Raw genomic sequence first — 24,613 nt, forward strand, 5'->3', positions numbered from 1 at the left:
TGGAGGGTGGGAAAATTAATCAGAAAAGAAATAAATGTCCAATTTTCGACTATCTTCTATCTAGATGAAGAGAATGCGGAAATCTTTAGCTTGGATAACAACATTTGGAAGAAGCTTAAGAAACACGTCAGGGAAACCCGTAATCGAATTCAGTTATATATTATGAATTTAAGCATATGAACAGTTAATCCGCCTCCTCCCGATTCTGAAAGTAGTCCCGAATCGGAAACGTCCATTGAATGGGAATGTTAGCATGTTTTTAGGATTTAATAAGTTGTAATTTTATGTTTTTAGGATTTAATAAGTAGTAATTTTATGTATTTTTGTATGTTTTTAGGAGTTTTAATAAATAATGTAATCATATTATTAATTTTAATTTTAGTGTGTTTTTTACTATAAATTTGTTATTATTATAGTTACAAAATAATAATAATATAACTAATAAAAAAAACTAAATTCAAGAAAAATGAAAAAGAAATAAAAAATACGTCATCCCTACCCAGCAACATGCCACTCAGCACGTCACCCATTATTTATCAGTTTACTAGCACGCCATGAAGCACCCAACCTCTACCACCAACATGTCAACACGCCCATCATTGTTAAAGATGGTCATGATCACACCATTTCATTATTCAGATATCCTATTTAATATCTTGTCACAAGTTATCGGTTAACAATTTCATCTGCTATCTTAACATTACTCATAAAAATATACATTAATGCCTCATTAGCAACAAACTGAAAACAGGACTAATATCATTTTGTTCGTCTAGATAGCTTTTCATGTTATCATTACTCATAAATATACATTATACTGAAAATATGTTGTGTTTAGGCTCGCCTCTAGATAGCTCGTTAGTTTAGGTCCAGTTTTTTATTATTTGCGCGATCATTACTCTATAGTCGCGAGGTTTGTCGACGTCAATTGTCATACATTTTATATCTTCATTTACTTTCTGATGAAAGTTTTACACTCCGTACCTTATTAAGTTTTTTGTTATTTCGCCAAAATAATAAATCATATTATTTCAGATAATTTTAAAAAGGCATTATTCTCTGGGACTTGTTCAGTTTTTTACATCTTTTACGACTTAATGGGTACTCTGACTTCATCGCAACTCGGTGTAACCTTATGCTCTCAACCCCATACGTTTCTACTTTATACTATCAAGTACTTGGTAACAATTTAAACTAATAACAATGCTAATAAACAGATTAAGCGTTAACATCTTACACAACATGGTATCTGTAACAAACAATCTGACATTCAACTCCAAAAAGCCACTCATCAAGAACTGCATCAACAATAAAGCCCGTAAAAAATGTTCACAAAACCGAAAAAGCACCCTGGAGATGTGCACGCACTAAAAGCTGGAAAATGTCGAAAAATGGCGTTTTCCAACAAGCGAATATTAAGAATATTTGCTGCTATGGCTGGTCAAACCTACCTAGGATAACCAGGGGTGCACCCATTGTCCTTCCAAGAGATCATTTTCCTATGATCCCGGCCCCGGTATGTTCTAGCTAGAAGGCTGCCGTTAATGGGTTTGCACAAACCAACATCGACTACGGCTGTACTTTTTCCTTTTTCGGCAGATGAAACATCATCATCATTCACATAAATATCAAACAGCATAGCGAGACAAGATACTTGATGTCCCAATATGAAATTTTCTTCTTCCCAAGGTATCGCTTTTATTACGTGAATATTCACCTGCAAGATGCAAATGGATAGATTAGCATAACAAGATTAATATATACAGAAGAAAATAGTAAGATTGAGGTTCAACCAGAGTTGGCAACTTTAAAACACAAGAGTCGGCATTCGGCAACTTTAATACATAAGTTCGAACAGGTCGAATGGGTAAACTACATCTAAAAACATTGACCATAATACACTGAAAAACACAGATTTTTTAATAGCTTACCTCAGCTTCCATGGCTCGCAGTTCATTAAACCAGTCAAGAACCTCGGTCCCCAATTCAGTTTCTTTAGTAGCAGCTCTAAACAAATTCAAAGTAAAAAGTGGAGGCCTGAGGGGATACTCCATGCTGACTGCAACCTGCCATACCGAACAACTTTAAACATGATTTGGAGTCATTTCAAGTTTAAAATGCCTACTAGAGGTGGCAATTTCAATCCATTTACTAATCAAATAGTCCATTCAGGTTATGTTTTATCTCTAATAGACCAAAAACATGAAATATAATATAGCTATAACTCTATTAAAAAAACAAATGGACCAAACGGGTCACCCAAAGTATACTTGCAATTACCTTGGCTTCTAATTTCATGTAATCATCACCATTGTTGACTTTTCTTATCAGGAAAAGACGGTATTCTCGGACTCCACATGCGATCCATGAGTTATCAATCAACTTCAAGTTACCAGCGCCAATTGCTTCATCGCTTTCTGGCTCAATTTGGATTGGCTCGTCCATTTCACTATCAGAAAACACCATCAAATCCAAATCTTCCTCATGCTTTCTAAAACTCGGAGATTTGGTAGATTTACCCTTGCTTAACGGAGAAGACACTAATTTAGTAATCAACGCAAGACGTTTTGAGTGCTCGATACCTGAAGCTTTTAGTGGCGTAATTGTAGTTTCTTTAACAACAGTAGCAGCTGGATTTAAAGACGGAAGCTCCCCATCTTCCCTTGTGTTCTCTGTCTCTCCCTTTGAAGTATCGGGTTCCGCAACCATCTCGATTTCTTGTGGAGCTTGAATTTGTTCTTCAATGGATGCAGCGGACTTGAGCGAGGGCATAATTGTCCAACTCTGCAAACTACACAGGCGCTCATGTGTAAACCACGGCACGGTTTTACAAGTCAAAGCAGGCCATGTAAGCTTTGTTAGCGAGTCAATCTGCCCCCTGTAAGCCAACCATAATTTTCAAGTTTTCAATATGCATTGTACACATACTAAAACAAAATAACTCCCAATAGATACATGCTATACTATAATACTATGATAATCAAAGATAAACAAAATCTCATTTATTTCAATAGTTCGTGAAAATAACAAGTCAGGATTGTCGAACTACATTGTGAAATCTGTTATACTAAGCCTTCTACATATTCGACCTAGATCCAAACAAACTAAACATACAGTGTAGTAACTCACGCAAGGGCCAGCTGAGCCTTCTTTCGAGCCCGAATCCTTTGCACAACTGTCTGTGCCCGGTTTTGTTGGCGGTATAATGATAGCCCAGAAATCATAGCAGATTGTTTTGTTGTTTCACCATTTGTCGATTCGCCACCTATAGTAAGCAGGGGTGAGACCTCAGGTAAAAAGTCAATTCCAGCTAAATGTTGGGCCCATTTATAAGGACGTGAAGATCTTCTTTCATCAAATACAGGGCCATCCCCAGTCCAGAGCTTAGCAGACTGCATCATAGTTCAAAAACAAAAACTTGCTTAGAATCACAGCTTTGAAACAGTCTTACTAAATGTGGAAACTTTGACCCATTTCCCTCCCGGTAGCCAGAACAGAGAAAACCTTTTACCCATTTACTTATGAATGAATAATCTTGGATCATGTTTGTCCTTGTAAAGGATCAATGGGCCAAGTAAAAAGATTTAGACAACTGGGAAGAGATAAAATACATTGAAACTTGAAATCACCCAAAGTTTATGTTTTAAGTATGCAACCTTCCTAAATCGTTCAAGGTTGAGACTATTACTGTGATTGTTTTGTAATACTTTTTATCTGTAAATTGACAAGATATGTTGCAAAATTAAAATAATGGACCAGTCCCGTTTCAAGTGTACAGAAAAATAAATCACACAGATTACCTACATAATGTGTAAGAAAATGAATAACCTGATGAGGAAGTTCAAGTCCAGGGTCATTTGGGAAAAGATTGCACAAGATATTACTGTCTGGACCGTCATTCGATCCCTCTATACCAACGCAAACAACATTTAACTTTAGTAAATACTCAAACTTCAGCACAACAAGCTTTGTAGACTTTGGATCAGAAGCCTCATCATCATGTACTTGAAGTACGAGTTTCAGTGGGTGTGTTTGATATATTCTTGACGGGTCAAGACCTTCTTTGACTTGGACTTTCTTTGGACGCTTTCGCCTCCTTTGACCATCATCTTCCTCATCAACAACATCATCCTCTAACTTGGAATTCTCTGTACTAGCACTAGATATTCCTGTATCATCATCATTATGCATCGTTATATTTCTCTTCTAAAACAATAGATAAAAATCTATAATTCTATACACCCAAGGGAAAAAAACTATGATATGATATGTTGTAAACGCTTACCATTGTCCTTATTGGCATGTTGTCGGGCAAAAGTATGAGCATCCTTCAGGCTGCCCACAACCTCAAGATCAATACTCTCACCAAATGCTTCTTTATGAGCCAACAATTGTGAGTATATCACATAAAGGGGAGGTGGAAGTAACTCGGCCGACTGATGCTGCTTTAATTTCTTCGTATGTTGAATTCCTAATTGGTTTTGTACGGGCAAAGATGCTTTCTTGAGAGATTTAAGGTGCGAAGGAAGACTTGAAAGAAACTTCTTCCTGTTTGCAATAGTGTCCTGTAAAGTTTTCTTTTGCACTTCCATTTTCTCATGAAGCTTCGACAATTCTTTTCGCTAACAAATGACAACAATATTCATTTTAAATAAATTCACATCTAAAAGGTATTTGTATGTCGTTATTAAATGTCACATTATGTACCTGGTACAGCTCAAAATTGAGCCTCTTAAGCATCAGATTGTGGGCACTATCTGTCGACTGTACGGAGTTTTTGATTTCTTCTGGTGCGTCTCTAAAAAATTCTTCCTCTGGAACAAGTTCGATATCGGGATACTTTGATTTAAAGTCTTTGCAAGCCTTTATTGCTTTTACATAATGATTTTTCTCGTACATAAGGTTGTGGAGTTGCAGTGTTGTAAAGTCAACAGGTGCTTTTGCGTGTTCTGTTTCTGCTTTCACAAGATCTTCTTCGAGCAATATAGAACGATTTGCCTGCAATAAAACAAAATATAGTAAGAGACCCATAATACATTACGTGTCGGTTACCATAGTTAAAAAACGTTCAGTCTGAAAGGCATTAAAAACGATCCAAGAGCACACACATATACACAATAAATAAATATATAACAATGTAACTAGTGCAATATACTCCTACATGAAATGAAGTACGTCGTGTTTTATTTCCACGGCTGTAACAAAATCACATTTCATACTTAGTATACGACATAACTTCACACCAGTAAACACGATAAGGAAAACTATATTCCCTTATTTTATCTTGACTAACATTCAAAATAACAAGTTTAAGTTACAATCTACATTTAACAAAAATCCTCAATTTCAAGGAGAAGGGTTTAGGAACCCTAATTCAATATGGATGGCCATTTTACACTAAACATATATCCTTATTTTGTCCCTGAAAATAAACAACATACACAATTCCACATCTTAAGCATGACCTGAACTTCAATATTACTACAATTGTTCGATTTTAATTTATCCACAAAATCAACTAAACTCCAAATTAGGGCTAAACGCAAATACTAATCCATATATGTATACAAATAAAGTATAGATACAGATATATAAAGATGATGATTTACCTTCCGAAGGTTAACGAAATTCAAAAGCATCTGAGTAACGAGTTCAGGTAATTGAGATCTGTTGTTACTGGTATTATCATCTCCTTGTTGTTTTTTGATTGAAAGCATTTGTGTAACTATATCTTCCACCGATGTTTTAGTATTTTGAAGTAAATCGTACGCCGACGTATCTATCTTACGATCCGGTAGTATCTCACCGGGTTCCCCCATGTTCAAGTCCATTTTTCAAAACCCTCCGGTCACTCGCCGTCGCTTCTGCTATCGATTTCAGCCCTTTTTAGAGACTGTTTTTTTATTAGTTTGGGCTTTGAAAATAGTTGACTAACTAGATTAGGCCAATAATTCTTATTGGGCTTGTTAGCAGTCTAGGCCTGATGGAAAGTTACAGCCTTTTTTTATTGGACTCATAAAGGTACATTGGATCAAATCTAGAGATGCAAATTCATAGGTTAAAACCGGTTTCGATTAATAAAAAAACAATTTGAAAGAAACCAGTTTTTTTTTTTTTTTTTTTTAAAAAAAAATCGGTTTCTGTTCGATTTTAGTGGATCAATTTTTAAGTTTTTATTATTTGATGTTCAGAATCGATTTTATGCGTTTTGAACCAGTTTGATATTTTTGGTTTTTTACATATTTCACGTGGATTAAAAACATACAAATTATTCATTTATTTATTCAATAAATATAAAATTTGCAATGCAATTAAAATTTTTACGTTTGTTTAAACATAACTATAAAATTTAAAATACAATTGCTCTTACAGCTTAATAGATGGTAATATATTTATTTATACAAAATAAAATTATACAAATACAAATACATATACAAAATACAATTACAATTACATATACAGAATTCAACTCAAAATACATATACAAATACATTTCGAGCTTTAGCATAGCCATCACCCGAAAACTTATTTGTGTATCAAAGTATATGATGAGGATCAAAGGATCCGTTGGAAGACAAACGCTCTTCGCAACTAACCAATTAAAACACAACGTGCTCTTAATTGATGAATATACTCACGTATTTGTTTTGGACGTAAGAAACCAAATAAGTGTAACTGATATTAAAATTAATATTCAAAAGATAGCTCATAGCTATGTGTACATATGAAACTATATATAAAGATAATAAACTGACTTATCCTTCAAGCTACTCTTAATAAGAAACAAATACGTATTATATAATTAAAGAAAACAAGATAATCTATTAAATAAACAATATTAGACTTTCTATGACTCTTTTATTCGTAACAACTAATATGGGTCGTCTATTGACTCTTTTAATCCGGTTCCACATCAGTCTTCCCCACCTGAAAAGAACTCGCCCTCGAGTTCTTATACCCGGATCAAAGACAAACCAATCAATGACAAATTCATTGTTGTCATTTCAAATTAGTTTGCGACGACCTCTTGAAAAATTCTTATGCTCTAAATCCCTTTGACCCTTCTCCCCTTCTTGAAAAGAACTCGACCTCGAGTTCTCAATGCCCGGTTTAAACAAGAACAAATCTCCTTTATTAACCCTCTTGCTTGCATCAACGGAGTTAATCAAATAAACAAATAAAACATTATTGTCTTCATGATCTTTTGAAACAGCTACAACTTCACCTTTATTAAGGGTAACTTCACCTTAATAAGGGTATTTTCAGAACTCGCAGCTACTTTACATACCGAAAAATTCTCCTCTTCTTTACCAAAACTTAGCTTGTCAGAATCTTGTGTTGTAGATTCTTTACCTTCTTCAACACTAACAACAACTATATCAGGAATATAATCTTGTAAAATAATTTCTCTTTCTGGATTCGAGGACACCTTTTCTACTTCAACCCGACTTTCTTCAACTATTTTATCAAGCTTCTCCATACGATCTGATTTCGATTTCTTCAACCTCGCTATTAAAGTTTTCATCGAATCAAAAAATTCTTCCGTATCTAGATTCTCATTAATAGGTTGACTCTGCTGGTAGAGTTGATAGTATGGCTGATGGTAGGGTTGTTGATAGTAGGGTTGATGGTAGGTTTGTGATTCGACCCAAGGTTGTATACCATAAGCAGTGTTGTAAATCTCCCGAGATCTCCCCGAGATCTCCTCCGAGATCTCGTTTTTAGAAGGCAACCGAGATGAGATGTTCATCTCCCGAGATTTCTCGGTCATACGGGGTCAAACTTAGTCAAAGCCACAATTTCTCGGATTTTCTTGCTAATTTGTAAGATTTTTTTGTAAAATTCGTAATTTTTAAGATTATCTCGTTCATTTCTCGGATATTTTTGTAAAATCTCGTAAAAACATATATAAATATACATATATTTATGTTTTTATGTATATTTTTATTAAAAAAACTATAAAGTCAACGAAAGTCAACGTCCGAGATCTCCCCGAGATTATTCCGAGATGCCGAGATCTCCCTAAAAAGTCCAAACGAGATCTCCCCGAGATCCGAGTTCTCCAACCTTGACCATAAGTAGCACTTCGGTTTCTTCTTCAATCCATCGTTGTTTTGCACGCTCGTTGGATTTGTTAACTATATCTAGCGTGTTCTTGAGTCTTTTGAGGGCGATAGCGAGATCATGATTTTTATTACCTCTATCGTCCGTCATTAAAACAAGGAAAGGAGAAAAAAAAAAGAGTTTTTTTCGGATGAACAGTAACCCCGTCGGATGAACAGTGATTTCCTGACGCGTTTTCTGATGATGAATAGTGTTATGGCGCGTTTCTGACTTTCTGGCGATGAACAGTGATTTCGGCGTGAACAGTAACTTTTTTTTTTTTTTTTTTTTGAGATAGAATATCAAAACCCAAACGTGGGAGAGACCCAACTAATCGAATTAAGATATGTGGGATAAACTATCAAAATCCAAACGTGGGAGAGACCCAACTAATCGGAATGATGATAGGGTGGATCGATTGCTCTGATACTAATTGATGAGGATCAAAGGATCCGTTGAAAGACAAACGCTCTTCGCAACTAACCAATTAAAACACAATGTGCTCTTAATTGATGAATATACTTACGTATTTGTTTTGGACGTAAGAAACCAAATAAGTGTAACTGATATTAAAATTAAAATTAATATTCAAAAGATAGCTCATAGCTATGTGTACATATGAAACTATATATAAAGATAATAAACTGACTTATCCTCCAAGCTACTCCTAATAAGAAACAAATACGTATTATATAATTAAAGAAAACAAGATAATCTATTAAATAAACAATATTAGACTTTCTATGACTCTTTTATTCGTAACAACTAATATGGGTCGTCTATTGACTCTTTTAATCCGGTTTCACATCAGTATATCGAACTTATGCATGACCATCACCTGTTATACTAAGGTAAAAAGTCTCAAATTTCATCTTTGTCTACAACTTCAACATCAAGGTCTTCAAATTCACCTTCATCTAATACAGTATTCGGATGTGATATCCCTAATTCATAGCATCGTTTACGAAAACGTCTATATTTCATTTGTGTTCGTTACTAGAACTATGTATAGTTATTAATACATTCCTAAATTTCATACGTAAATCGTCACATACTATTTATGCCTCTTGAACGGACAAATTTATAATAAAGCAATAAATTGGGAATGAAAGAAAACACCATATAAAAACTTTATTCAAGACATCATTTAATAAATCCATAGTTGTAGTATTATTCGAAGCACCATTTAGTGAAATCGAAACAACTTTATCTGTTAAATTATATTAACTTTTCAATCTTATCTTCTTACCTTTTATTTATCTTTATCTTTTAGTCCTAAACGAGTGAAACGTGCCCGCGCTTTACTGCGAGGTTGTTTCTTTAGTTGATGTTTACGGTAATATATGAAGCTGTTTAGTTACATGTATATTTGAAGTTTTGATACGTAAATGACGCTAGTTACATGGGCTGCTCCACGCATTGTTGTGTACATACTTTTATAAATAAAATTTCATGCTGGTTAAGTTAGTCTAAGTTATGCTAGAACTACTTATTTACATAGTCATAGATCTTAACGTTTATTGCTACGGTATATATATATATATATATATATATATATATATATATATATATATATATATATATATATATATATATATTGGTAGGATCAAGAGGGAAGTAACTAATCGAGGGGAAGCGGGGGAAGCAATTTTTTTTTTTTTTCGTTTTTTGAAAAAACTTTGTTCACGAACATTATAGATGAGATGAAAATATGAACATTTAGTAGAGACACTTTGTGATAAATGTTTTTATTTTGGCGAAAAAAAGCTCGAAGAAGTAATATATAACAATTATCGTGTTTTTCGAGCGTATTTTGAGGTTTTAGCTATTGAGGTTTAGATATTAGGGTTTAGATATTAGGGTTTATAGGGTTTAAATATTAGAGTTTAGAAATTTAGGGTTTAGGGTTTAGATTTAGGGTTTAGATTTAGGATTTAGATTGAGTTTTTAACACGAACGGTTTAGAGTTTAGTGTTTAGGGTTTAGGGTTTGGTGTTTTGGGTTTATGGAACCCAAAACACCAAACCCTAAACCCTAAACTCTAAATCGGGTTAAATTTTACTTCACAAAACATGAAAAAAAAACGTTCATATTCTTCACGAACAATATTATCTTGAATGTTATTTTTGTCGATCGTTTTTCCGCCTAAATAATAACATTCATCACGAAGTGTCTCTTCTAAATGTTCATATTTTCGTGTGATCTTGATGCCTGAAAAAAATTCAAAAAAAACGAAATTTTTTTTTTGCTTCCTCCCGTTTCCCCCCGATTGGTTACTTCCCCATTGATCCTGCCTATATATATATATATATATATATATATATATATATATATATATATATATATATATATATATATATATATATATATATATATATATATATATATATATTGACCAAAGTCGAATTAGATATGAAAAAAAAAAAGTTTTGAGGCCAGCGGCGCGATGCGGCGGAGGACCTCATATTTTTTATGTCTAACGTAATTAGTCTTTTTTTCGTTATACACAATTTATGTTTAAAAAAATACTTAAATGTTAATAACCCTAACAAATTAAAGAGAAAATATGTTTTAAATAAATATTTAAAATAGATAAAGTCAACATAATTTGAATATTCGTGTTATTTAATAGTAAATTTTGAGAGTAGAGAAAATTTATAAAGAAAAGGAGAGAAAGATAGAAAAATAAAAGTTTTTAAATAGAATATAAAAAAAAAGTTAAGAAAAAATTAAAAGAGATCATAGAAATATTGTAAGAAATGTTAGATTAAAAAAATGGGAGTAGGAAGGGTGAATCATAACTAAAAAATAGTAAGGAGTGAATTGTGAAAAATTAAAAGAAATGGGGGATCAATAGGTAAAAATGGGAGGGAAAAAAAAAAGATAAAGGAAAATCAGTTAAGGGAATCGAACCGCTGTTTCTTTAGTTTCTACGGCTATATATATATAATTAAAAAAAAGGCGATTTTAAAAATTACGGTTATATATATATAATTAAAAAAAAGGCGATTTTAAAAATAAAAGTTACTGTAGATACTATTCGTAGCTGATTTTTGTCTTTTTCTGTTTTCTAATGAATATATATACAATACAATGAATACAATGGATGTATATATACAGTGAATAGATGGGTAACATATTACGGAGCATTACCACTTCAGTTTCTTTGTCCTTTTTCTTTTCTATTTCTTTTTCCATTATTAATAAAAGAGTGTATTTCCATTTCTATTATTAATGTAATGACTTGGAAAATTAAACAAACTCTACCCACCCCCCCCCCAACCACCACCCCCCCCCCCCCCCCCCTCTCTACTTTATTGCTGTTTACTTTGAATTCATTTGTCATTTTTTTTAACTTAATTCGTAACTTAGGACAGGTCCAATGAAGCCCATCAATTATACTCCAATAGATTTCATATACGTACGGAGTATCAATAAAGCCCAACTTGCATAGGGTTTACACTTTATACAGTAGATAACTAAGATATTAAAAAGTCACCACTAATGCTTTTTTGCTGTAAGTCTGCCATCATCCCTCTTTTTTCTTTTCTGTCTCCATCAACACCAATAAAACCGTCGCCATCAACACCAATAAAACCATCGCCGTCATCAGCGCTAAACCACCGCCTGTTTACAGATTTGAACCGTCACACTTTATCCACTCCGATTGTCTTCTATTTTTCCGTCAAACCGCTCTATATTTCTACTTTTTCTTTCTTTTTTTAAACCGGTGGTTGACGGTGGTTGCTAACGGTGGTGGTTCTGGTTTCTGAAAACTTACCCGCGTCTCTGTTATTTCATAAAAAAGCGTCACCAACAGATCTTGATCTCTTTTTGGGTCTTCTTTTTTTCGCGGTTAGAAAGTGGTGTCCGGCGGAGGTGGTGGATGACGGTGGGACTCGGTATTACCACCAAGTAACCGTCGTTAGTTTCGGTGGTTGTTCCCGATTGTAACCGGCGGTTGGTCCTAGCAGCACGTCGCTGGTGTCGGTGGGTGGAGATTTATGTTGTTGGTGGTGGTGGTGGTGGTTGACGGAGATTGACGATGGTGGTGATAGCCGGAGGTAGATTGTGGTGGTGGCAGGTGGTATAATGGTAGCATGGTGGTGGCAGTAGCATGATGGTGACAGGTAGCAGAGTGGTGGTGATGGTATAAGTGAAAAATAGAAGATAAAAGGATGTAACTTGAAAGTGGTGGTGTAACATGAAATGACATGTATGCCCGCGTGAACAGTAAAAAAAGCTCATAACTATTAGTTATATTGATAGCCGGAGGTAGATTGTGGTGGTGGCAGGTGGTATAATGGTAGCATGGCGGTGGCAGTAGCATGATGGTGACAGGTAGCAGAGTGGTGGTGATGGTATAAGTTGAAAAAATAGAAGATAGAAGGATGTAACTTGAAAGTGATGGTGTAACATGAAATGACATGTATGCCCGTGTTAACAGCAAAAAAAGCTCATAACTATTAGTTATATTGATAATTGATAATGATAATGATAATGAATAAAGTATAATAATAAAAGATTTTTATCATATTATTATTATTATTATTTATATTTATTATTTATTAATGAAAATGAATAATTAATTTGAGAAATTTCAAAATAGAATATTGAAATATAGATTTGGTAGTGAGAGAGTTTGGGATGGAGAGAGCATATTATATTATACCTTTATACTAAAATGCGTGGCGAATGTCGTTGGTTAAGTTATTTCGGATTGTCGTTTTGAGTTTGCGTTCACAATACAAACGGCTCCGCAAATTCGACTCAATTTACACAACGGTCCCTCAACTTTATACTTTTTCAGGGATAAAAAGCGTAAATATATAATTTTATTAAAATAAAAGAAACTAATTCCACCCGAATTTTTAATGAGCCCTATCTTCTCACTCGGTGCGAGTTAAATTTTTCCGAAATCACCGTTCAACTCGAAAAAATCTAACGAACACAATATGACTAACTACGCGCGAAACAGACATCGTTAAAAAAACATTAAATATTGCGGGCTATATTTCATACATATACATACACGTACAACAACTAACTCAACCTATTAGATATATTAGATACCAAATAACATATATCCAAATTCGACCGCGCGTTGAATACAACCGCAGCAACGGGCGGTCGAATTTTTTTCTAGTATAATATATTTATGGTTATGATAATAAACAATGTGAAGTAATAATAGCTTATGATCAAAGTTAAATACCATGAACACAAACAATGCTTTATTTACCGAGGGAAAAGGGGAACAAAAAGAAAAACCACATATCAAGGAAACACCAAACGCTAAAAAACCACATACCCACAAATCTAGGAAGCACATCACAACTCGCAAGAACAAGATAGATGATTGCACACAAATTTTGAATATTTTACTGGATAACAGAAAGAACCTCTGCCACCTTCTAATAAAGCAAACCTTTATTTAATTTCACATCCTATTTCCAATAAATATTAATTTAAAAATTATGCTTTATATTGTCAATAAAGTGACTCAAAGGAATAAAATGTCAATAAAGAGAGTAAAAAAACCGTAGCAAAAGTTGGTATCATCTTTCTTTTTTCTTTCACAGATTTCAAAATTTTTGTGTCATAAGCAATGCAACGCATAAAGAACTATTCTCTTCTAAAAAAGCATCTTTTGCTCTTTGTGATCCGTATTTTCATAGATCATACAAAACTTTGCGTTATATTTTCTTATTCTTATGATTAAGCTTGTTGTGGCAGTTAAATCAAGTCCCCTCATTTTTTGTTAAATGACAAAACAGTTCTTTGTACTTGGTTTGTTAAATTCTTATATGACATATATTCTTCCATTGTTTGTGATAATAGAAAAACTTCTGACAATATTATATGCAGTGACGAAATTTGAACTTGTTTGTTGGTAGTAAAGTAGTTATCTGGTAAACTTTTGGGGGCCAAAGTGATTAAAATATAGATATACCCTAAAAAATCCACAAAATTACACTAACGATAGTAAGTTTTGGTGAAGGTGCCGAGGGCGGTAGAGGCAAGGTTCCGCTCCTGATTATATAGAATATTTCTGACAAGGGAATTTTGTGGCAATGAACCTTGTGCATTTGATGTTAACATAATATGTACATACTATTATGACATTGTTATAGACAGTGGCGGATTCAGGATTTTTTTCCACCGAGGGCGACTTTTTTTTTAAAACCATAGCAATTTTTTTTAGTGAAATATGGAGGTTTTGGGGCAAAAAATTGAAGTTTTTAGGCAAAATTTGAAGATTTGTGAGTAAAATTTGAAGGTTTTGGGGCAAAATTTGAAGAATTTTGGACAAAATTTGAAGATTTTAGGACAAAAAAAAATCTACCGGGGCAAAGTTGAAAAATCCAAAATTTTTACACTAAAATTTCAAAATCCACCGGAGGCGGGCCCCCCCTCCTCCTTCTCACTCTGAATCCGCCTCTGGTTATAGAAATGCATTAAAAAGCGTAACAAGATACATTAACGTTTAATGCCAAATTACTATACACAAGAGTTGATGTAACACCAACATATACATTGTATTGTAACGTCTCCGGCTATATTGTCAACTAGATTCTTGCATTAACCTCATGTGATCAAAGTCAATGTATGAAAATTACGAAAATATTAGCTGCACAGAAAAGCATGCCAAGTTGACGAGGTAAAACAACAACATTGACTTTTGGACCAAAGTTGTAATAACAAAGTATAAAAGAGGTAAAGCCACAATTATATAAAGTGTAGGTACTCTTTCTGTCAAGTACTAATTAAGTGGCGTTCAACTTTGGATGAAATTAAAAAGTTGGGGAAGGAATATGTATGAGATGAAAAGTAAAAGGGTGAATCTGTTTATAATACTCATAAAGTATGATGAATGATGGGATCTACTGTAATATACTACTAAAAAATGTCTCATCAGTTAAGAAGAGACGTATCCTTCTTCTACCCACATGCAACATCCACGTGACACATTCACACCAAAAAAACAGAAAAAAGTTAGGTTACCAAGTAGGTATAATATGCCAAATAAACTAGGTTTAGCTATGATTTAAGATGGAAATCATTACACTTGACGACCAAGATTTCCTATATCTTATGAATAGATCTCCATGTATATAGAATAATTATGAATATGAATTATGAATATGAATAATAATTTACATTATTATTATTAGTTTTATTATTATTATTATTAGTTTTATTATTATTATTATTATTATTATTATTATTATTATTATTATTATTATTATTATTATTATTAAATTAAATAAAAATTAATATTTAATATAGATACAGATGATTATAAAAAATTAATATTCCTGTTTTTTTCTCGAAAAAATTGTCAGTATAATTAACTTAATAGTTGTGAAAATTTTCAAATAATTAAACTAATTAGTTGCAGTTGGATATTGATGAACGATTATGATGATTAACACTGAAACTCTGTTACAATCGGTTACACTAAGTTAGGAGAGTTTGTTACAAGTGTGTCTGATCATGGTGTGGGAGTTGATGTATTATGAAGGAAGGGTTAAGATTCCGAGTGCGGTGAGGGTATTTATACCTCATTTCTTCATCACTTACATCACATACTCTAGCTACAACACACATCACTATTTTAGACTTAACAAATATCATGCTCATATTTCTAATGACACTTAGGTACTTATTCTACGCCCTCGTAGGACTAACGTGGTTCATTCTATGTGATTATTTAAGCAGAAGTTTAATGCTGATGGTTCTTTAGCACGTTATAAGGCTAGGTTAGTTGCCAACTGTAAGAGGTAGTACATTGACATCGATTGTGATGAGCCATTCAGCCCGGTTGTTAAACCAACCACCATCCGTACCGTGTTATGTCTGGTTATTCATGTCACTGGGCCATTCGTCAACTTAACGTGAAGAATGCATTTCTTCATGGTGACTTATAGACTACAGTCTATATGCACAAGCAGCCTGGATATTGAGATACTAGATTCCATGACTATGTTTGTCGCTTGTAGCGCATTTTAAATAGTCTGAAACAGGCCCTACACGTTTGGTATAAGTGGTTTGCTTATTTAGTTATGGCACACGGTTTTAAGCAAAATCTATGTGACTAATCTCTACTTGTTTCGCCGGGGGTCATCTACAACTTACCTTCTCCTGTATGTTGATGACATCATCCTTACTGCATCTTCAAGCTCGTTGCCACACACCACTATTGGACTGCACAATAAAGAGAACTCTATGACGGATTTGATGGCTCTTAACTATTTTCTTAGCATTTTTGCTACTCGCAACTCTACAGGATGTTCTTGTCCCAGAAGAAGTATGCTTGACATCTTACAGCGTGCATCCATGATGTAGTATAAACCATGTCACACGCCTGCAGACACGTAGTTCAAATTAGACAACACTAGCCCTCCAATTGCTGACCCAACCTTGTACAGGAGTCTTGCAGACGTTCTTCAGTATCTCACGTTAACTCACCCAAAATCTCTTATGGTGGTCACCGGATATGCCTTATCATGCACGATCCTATAGCAAGACACATTTTATTGCACTTAAGCGCATTTTGAGATACCTTCATGGCATACTTGATTATGGTAATACATGTCTCATCCATAGATGGTCTCATTGCATATCCTGATGCTGATTGGGGTGCATGCCTCATCACACACCGTTCCACATCTGGATATTGTGTTTTTCTTGGTGATAATATTTTATCATGTACCTTAAAGTGTCACCACGTGGTCTCAAGATCTAGTGCTGATACTGAATATCGGGGCGATGCAAACGCTGTTGCTGAAACATGTTGGCTTCACAATCTTTTACGAAAGATTCACACATCACCGTTGTAGCGACCCGACAAAATTGTCATTGACGGCGCTGTCTACTTAGGTCCCGTTACGTGGTCATAAGTCTCTAAAACAACGTTTGACCCAAAATATGTCGCATTCATTTCAAATGTAAGGATGTTTCAAAGTTTACAAAAATAGTTCAACGACTAGTTACATTACAATGTTTAAAGTACAAGTGAAACCTATGCGACACAATTTAAAGTAAGTCAAAAGACACTCCATGTATGCATGTATACTCGACATCCAAGCAAGTATTAAAAAGAGTGCGGAAGCATGTATCGCATAACGTTCAAGGACCTGAGAAAACATATAGAAAACTGTCAACGAAAACGTTGGTGAAATCATAGGTGTATTAGTAAACGTTATATTTGAACCACAAGATTTAATATTTCCATAAAGTTGATTATCTAAATCGTTTACATTCCAAAAGTTGTTGCACGTTCGCGAGCACCCAATTATCAAAATTAACTGTTTTGTACCCTGTTACGTAGTGTTAGAATATACACTATACTCGAAAATATATTTCATCCGCTAACGGTAGCGAACCGTCCGAATGAGGGCTCGTCAAGCCCATGTGATCACATAACATAAGTTCACGTTTACACCCTGCAAGTGTAACTAATGATAATTGAATTGAGGCTTTTTGTTCTAACTCGCTGTGGAATGTTTGTTTTCGTACTTGTGTTCAAAGCATAAAAGTATGATACGTATATGTTTCTCATCCCATGATTTAAAAGTATAAAAGTTGTTGAAAAGATGGGACTATGATCTCACCTTGAGTGCACGAGTAAATAAGGTACTTCAGAAAGTAAACGTGTGCAAGAACGAATGCTAGTCTTGACCTAAATGAAATGACCCGTTCATATACATTATAAACGATTCACAATAGTTGATTTCATCGCGAGGTATTTGACCTCTATATGATACATTTTACAAACATTGCATTCGTTTTTAAAAGACAAACTTTCTTTACATAAAAAATTGACGGCATGCATACCATTTCATATTACATCCAACTATAATTGACTTAATATTAATCTTGATGAACTCTACGACTCGAATGCAACGTCTTTCAAAGTATGTCATGAATGACTCCAAGTAATATCCTTAAAATGAGCTAATGCACAGCGGAAGATTTCTTTAATACCTGAGAATAAACATGCTTTAAAATGTCAACCAAAAGGTTGGTGAGTTCATTAGTTTATCATAATCAATCATTTCCTTAATAGTAATAGACCACAAGATTTCAGTTTCCATTAATATCCGTACACTCGCAAGTGTATAAAAGTATTCTATAAGTTGTTGAGCGCTTCGGTAACCATACTTAACAATTAATGTGGCATATTTCCTTTATTATGAAATCTCCCTACACTGTACCAAGTGTAGTAAAAACGAAGTACTATGCAACCGTTTACGATACTAGAGCGACTAGCCCGTCAAACCCGATAGATCTATCAATAGGATTCACGCTTACATGCTCTTACAACATGTAAATATTAGTTACCAAGCTATTAGGGAAAAATATGCAAAGTGGTACAACTCAACGTAGAATATGTTTTTAGTAGTTGTGTCTATTTCATAAAACAGTTATAAAAATAACGCATGTATTCTCAGCTCAAAAATATATAATGCAACAGCATTTAAAAAGGGAGCAAATGAAACTCACAATACTGTATTTCGTAGCAATTATGTATATGACGACACTGAACAAGTGCGGGGTTTGTCTCGGATTCACGAATCTATATCAATTATATATATATATATATTAAATAATATTATTAACATATAATATTGATAAAACAAGTTTATATATTAATTATATAATATTTTTACTTGTTTAAGTTAGTAATTAGTTGTTAGTCTTATTTTAAATCTTATATAGATTTCCTGATTTTAAATAGTCAACTACCGATAGGTATATCTCATAGTGTGTTCCACTTCTATAGGTGTAAGAGCCATCATTGGAAAGGTATTTGAGTCCTATAACCAGCCATAATTGGCATATGTTCTGAATCGGAGTATAGGTTAGTTAAAATTTCATTTTGTCACAGCTGCGTAAATCTGTCCGCACAGTTCAATAATTCGTCATAGGAACAGTCCGTAGGCTATGAAAAATAGCTAAACTCAATATTTTTAATTTTCCTTCTATATTTTAGTTATTAACATATACACTAACAGGTGTTATCAAGGAAAATAGCTCAGGTCTTAGTTAGCATAGTTTTCTAGTTAGATTGATTAAGCATACAATATTAATCTTAGCCAAATCTTTCGGTTCACAAATTATTTGTTACTACATGGTTTTTAATGAATAAAGTTGATGGAGACTCCTTAATATGTTATTTTTTCAAAACATAATCGAAAAATTTTGGTTTCATAGTCGAAGTTAGGCTTATGCCCTTAACTTGTAACAGTGGACAGATTCGGATAAAATCTGTCATCAGTCAACTAATGAATTTTTGAAAAATACTTTCACTTCGTCTAAAATCATGAAACAATTACAGAAATCTTGATTCATATATATTAACATATATCCAGAGTTATATGCTCTAAAACAAAGTCTAAGATAGCTTTTAAATTCGTGTGTCAAAACAGTTTTCAAGAACCGAAAGAGACCAATTGTTGTATATTAAGTTCTAAGGTGTTATACATATATACAAGTTATAAATTCTTATAATAACTTAATATAATGTCATAATACATATAAATAAGTGTTTTTATAGTCAAGTTAGTAAGGTTACATTAGTTTATAAACATGCTTGGTTTCCACCAAAACAAGTTCTAGTTTTTACAAGTTTTATAAACTTATTAGGATAGCAATAGAGTAGGAATTTAACAAGAGTTTTAAGAAGTGTTTTACCTTGATTTTGAAGCTAGATGATGAGGAAAATGCTTGGTTATGATCTAGTATGAAGATAGAAGTATTTTTAGAGAGTAATTTGGAGTAAAGAATGAGAAAATGGAATGGAGAAATGGGGTGGTACATATGGACGAATTTTAAGTTAATAATGGAGTCATAAGTTAATAATGGAGTCATATGTTGCCAAAATGGTTAGTAAACTTGTGAGTTTTTGTCTCATGACTCATTAACAAGACAAAAGATGTTAGGATTCAAAAATGGGGCTGCTAAGGAGTGTATTTTTCAATAGTTATACATCTATAAGCTGCGTATTAGACGGGTAAAAATACCGTAAAAATACGAATAGAAATCATGAGGAAATAGAATGCGAATACGAGTATAGCTATCTTTTTTGAATATACTTATGTTAATATATATATTTAACTCTTTCAAAAGTGTATTAATACATCTTAATACAATACATATATATTCATTTTAACATAAGGGTTATTACGTCGTTAAATGTTACATATATATATTGTTTTCGAAATCCTTAAGTTAGTAGTCTCAATTTATATATATATATATATATATATATATATATATATATATATATATATATATATATATATATATAACCCATTATTAATATACTTAATGAGATACTTAACTATCATATATTCAAGTTAGATATAATCCATATATCCATATATATACATAAGTATATATTTAATACAAGTTATGACGTTCGTGAATCGTCGAACAAATGGTTGGTCAATTGTTTGTATGAAACTCATTTCAAAAGTTTTAAAACTTGTCAAAATTTATTGGTTATCATGTCGGAATAATGTTATCATATAAAGATTAAGTTTAAATTTTGGTCGAAAATTTTCGGGTCGTCACAGTACCTACCCGTTAAAGAAATTTTGTCCCGAAATTTGATTGGGATCGTCATGGCTGACAATAAGTATGTTTTCATGATGCATAAGAGCTGAAAATTAGAGTTTTATCATCATTGGGTAATATAGATAAATCAATTTGATTTTGTGAAGAGTACGAGTGAAGCTTTCGCAAAAGAGTGAAAATGAGTAAATACATGTTCGTCTTATCCGGTGACGTAGCCACGGTTGATTTTTGGAATTCAAGGAATTTTAGAAGAAAATCTTCGAAATCTAAATAAGATTTGATTCTTTGGAAATTAAGAGAATTAGGATCTCCATTGATTAAATGCAATAATCTATTTCGATTGCTCTGTCGGGCATTTCACTATAAATCCACTCCTTTTGTTTCCTTATTTTCATAATTCACACCTTCTATTCTTTCTTCCTCAATTCAAATTTTTGTTTTCTTTTCTCGACTTTAAGTCAAACGAATAATAATCCAGAATTCGTAGGTATGAAGTTTCGAATGAACATGACTAATGTTCTAAGAGAGAGATTGTAATGGCACGATCTTGATTGGGAAAATTACCAGAATTCATAAGAAAAGATAGAACTATCAAGAAAATATATTCTTGATATGTTTATAGATTTAGATAGAATGTAAGAGTCATGTAACATGGCACATGATGACGTTATGATCTGTGAATCATCACGTTCCATTAGAAACTCAGCATGACTTGCTATAATATAATCACGTTGATCAAGTGTCATTATATTATACTAACTCATGCTTCAGTTCCCAACACTACTTCAAAATCATTCATAATTTAAACTTGAAGGTTTACAGAATATAGAAACTAAACAGTTTCCTTTATGATTTAATACAGATAACGTGAGAAGATAACTAATTTCAGATAAGGATAGTTATGAAAATATCTTTAGAAATATCGAAGATATTTATGATGATATTTTGGAATTTCTAAGATCAAAGGTTGATGAAGAAAATCCTTTCGCAAGGATTCAGAATAAATAAGGAGCAAGATATTCGCTGAAGAGTTCATCAGATACATAATCATCTGAATTCATTAAGTACAGGTTTAGTCCTTGTGATTTGTCCACAGTCTCCTTTATATTTTGCTCAATCCGTTGTTCAGTTCCAACATTTCTGAGCTTTGCCAACATACTATTCGTTGTCATTAAACTTTTGGTTGTTACGGTCGTTTATAGTTTTTGCTGCTTCATCAGCATATTTAAAAATTTTGAGAACTGATTCATAAATTGGAGTGCTTATCAGAATTTCAGAATAGAAGATCATAATTCCAAGAGATAAATGTTATATGTATACATATAACTGTTGATGTAGAAACGCTACGAGATTTCAAAATACTGATTGCTAGTTCCCGGTAATTGGTATGTCAATTCTCGTTATAAGATGCGGATGAGTATATGATAGGGTTTCGATAACTATAATGATTTTTCGGAAAGTCAAAGATCAACGAAGTTGTTGGTAAGTTTACTGTTAATATGGTGAGATATAAATGATTTCTCGGTAACGAAGACGAAAAGACAACGTGTATCAAGATTATAATAAGGCTAATCCGAGTGAAAGGTCGAAATTGATTCGTTAGAGCTGTGACAAAATTGGCTAATTTGAAAAGGGATTGCAAAGTTATTTTCGGTAATAATAACATCAAAGGAGCTAGCACAAATACGTGTTAAATGTTTACTCTGATTCCGAGTGTTTTCAGGTGTATAACTATATGCATCCATCTTCTCTTCCGTAGATGACGTGCGGTTGGTTCATCCTCTCGATTGAGGTGTTTTCAAGAATCATGAAAGGTTTTAACGCAGATTGTAATCATCAAGATACAAATGAATTTTAAGATGAAATCAAGTGGCAAACTTGAAGAAATGTTTAGTTTCATATATTATAATCAATATTTTAATTCATTTTAATTGTCCAGTGTTGGTAATCCATAGTTCAAAGTCCACAGTTAGCAATTCAATGATTCATATATAGTTTAATATATAATATTCGAATTAATTAATACGTATCGTGACCCGTTGTATACATGTCTCAGACTCGATCACAACTCAAAGTATATATATTATTTAAGAATCAACCTCAACCCTGTATAGCTAACTCAATCATTATTGCATATAGAGTGTCTATGGTTATTCTAAATAATATATATAGATGCGTCGATATGATATGTCAAAACCTTGTATACGTGTCCCGATTAAAGTGCGTAAAATAAATAACAGAAATTAAATGACGATAAATAAAATTGCGAGAATTAAAATTGCGATAAATAAATTGCGATAATTAAATTGCGATAAATAAAATGTAATAAGGAATTAACAGTTAGCTAGGAACAGTTAGCGTGGATTCTTATCAAAATTCTTCTCATAGTTAAATTGTTTGTTTCTAACAAATTTTATTTTTGTCCAATATTTTCTTTATTATGCCACTTGTTGGATTCTGATAGGTCAAAATCCAAATATGAAATTGAATGAAAATAGTTATTCTGTGGTGAACAGATTCGTATATCTTGTGGATGTAAGTAGGATAGTAAATGACCGTTGAATCAGATTCGAAGAATGTACAGTATAACTTATTAATGTGAAATCTAAATATTCCTCGGGTATTACCTACCCGTTAAAATATTTTCACCATTAACAGTTTGTACGAAAGAATTTTTAATTACAATCTTTATGAAAAAATATATACATATATATTTTCTTCAGATGTAATTATGGATTTAATGAGTCAATATGATATTAAACTCATTTGATTTTCGGTTTGAGCTAGAATAAATAATCTCTAAAACTTTTAGAAACCACATATTCTTCGCAGAATATTTCTTCAATGAAGTTATGAACTAATACTTCATTGTTCATTGTTGTTGGTACTCCTTGGTATCTATGGTGCGTATGACGTTGATGTTCGTGTGACAGATTGTGAAGTTGAGGTTTGCGATACGGTTGTTGTTGGTGGTGGTAATGGTACTGTTGGCGTTGGTGATGGTGGTACTGGTTATGCTGTTGGTGCTGCTGCTGGTGTTTGTAACCTTTGCACCATATTCTCCAAAGCCACTACCCGAGCGCGAAGCTCGTTGACTTCTTCTATTACACCGGGGTGATTGTCGGTTCGGACGAGCGGATAAATATGATCTAGAATTTGGTATAGTATATAATCGTGATGGGATACTCTGGAAATGAGAGAGAAAATGGTATTACGAACAGGTTCGCCGGTAAGTGCTTCAGGTTCATTGCCAAGTGGGAAATATGGTGGATGGAAGGGATCGCCTTTTTCTTGTCTCCAATGATTAAGGAGGATACGAACCCATCCCCAATTCATCCAGAATAGATGATGGCTGATTGGTTGATCCATTCCAGTCACACTGCTTTTGGAGCTTGAGGGAGATTTCATTTCGGAATCCGAGGGACTTGAACTAATGACGAATTCCATTTCGTACGATTGAATAAAGTTTTTTTCGATATGAAATGATTTTTCAACTATCGGGTGGTATTCTAATTACATAGAATATCTATATATATAGAGCAAAAGGTTTCGTAGATTACGGAGGAATTTACGGATTATGTCAGGCAAAGTTTACAGTAACAGATATGCTAAAATATGAATTAGCAGATACGCTAAGATATGAAGTTTGTCTATACACTATTCATGCAATCAATGCAATAAGATGTGTCTAGACTAAGAATGGTAAGCAGGTAATTTTCGACAAAAATGATGAGCAAAACTTTTGACATGCAGACACGGTCGAAGTCCAGACTCACTAGTGCATCCTAACGACTATCAGTTAGACACACTAATGCAGACCTGGTTCGCTAAGACCACCGCTCTGATACCAACTGAAATGACCCGTTCATATACATTATAAACAATTCACAATAGTTGATTTCATCGCGAGGTATTTGACCTCTAT

At 33.2% G+C, this 24,613-nt stretch overlaps 1 protein-coding gene across 1 annotated transcript; it reads right to left on the bottom strand.

Moving 5' to 3' along the window:
* Nucleotides 1-1,106: 1,106 nt before the first annotated feature.
* LOC139893979 (THO complex subunit 5B) lies at nucleotides 1,107-5,860 on the bottom strand. The gene is made up of 8 exons (XM_071877182.1): nucleotides 5,610-5,860; nucleotides 4,708-4,998; nucleotides 4,286-4,622; nucleotides 3,829-4,169; nucleotides 3,130-3,392; nucleotides 2,281-2,878; nucleotides 1,932-2,066; nucleotides 1,107-1,717 (listed from the first exon to the last, which is right to left on the bottom strand). The coding sequence occupies exons 1-8, from the start codon at nucleotides 5,829-5,831 to the stop codon at nucleotides 1,448-1,450; spliced, it is 2,457 nt and encodes an 818-aa protein (XP_071733283.1). The 5' UTR covers nucleotides 5,832-5,860; the 3' UTR covers nucleotides 1,107-1,447.
* Between the last annotated feature and the right edge of the window lie 18,753 nt (nucleotides 5,861-24,613).

The sequence above is a fragment of the Rutidosis leptorrhynchoides genome, chromosome 2 (assembly GCF_046630445.1).
Source record: "Rutidosis leptorrhynchoides isolate AG116_Rl617_1_P2 chromosome 2, CSIRO_AGI_Rlap_v1, whole genome shotgun sequence".
Classification (NCBI taxonomy): Eukaryota; Viridiplantae; Streptophyta; class Magnoliopsida; order Asterales; family Asteraceae; genus Rutidosis; species Rutidosis leptorrhynchoides.

Excerpts from the sequence above, each read along its gene's own strand:
- LOC139893979 (XM_071877182.1), bottom strand. The coding sequence starts at position 5,831 with ATGGACTTGAACATGGGGGAACCCGGTGAGATACTACCGGATCGTAAG. Across the intron at positions 4,623-4,707 it reads TCAATTTTGAGCTGTACCAG|CGAAAAGAATTGTCGAAGCT; the intron begins GTACATAATGTG and ends GTCATTTGTTAG. Across the intron at positions 3,393-3,828 it reads GACTTGAACTTCCTCATCAG|TCTGCTAAGCTCTGGACTGG; the intron begins GTTATTCATTTT and ends ACTATGATGCAG.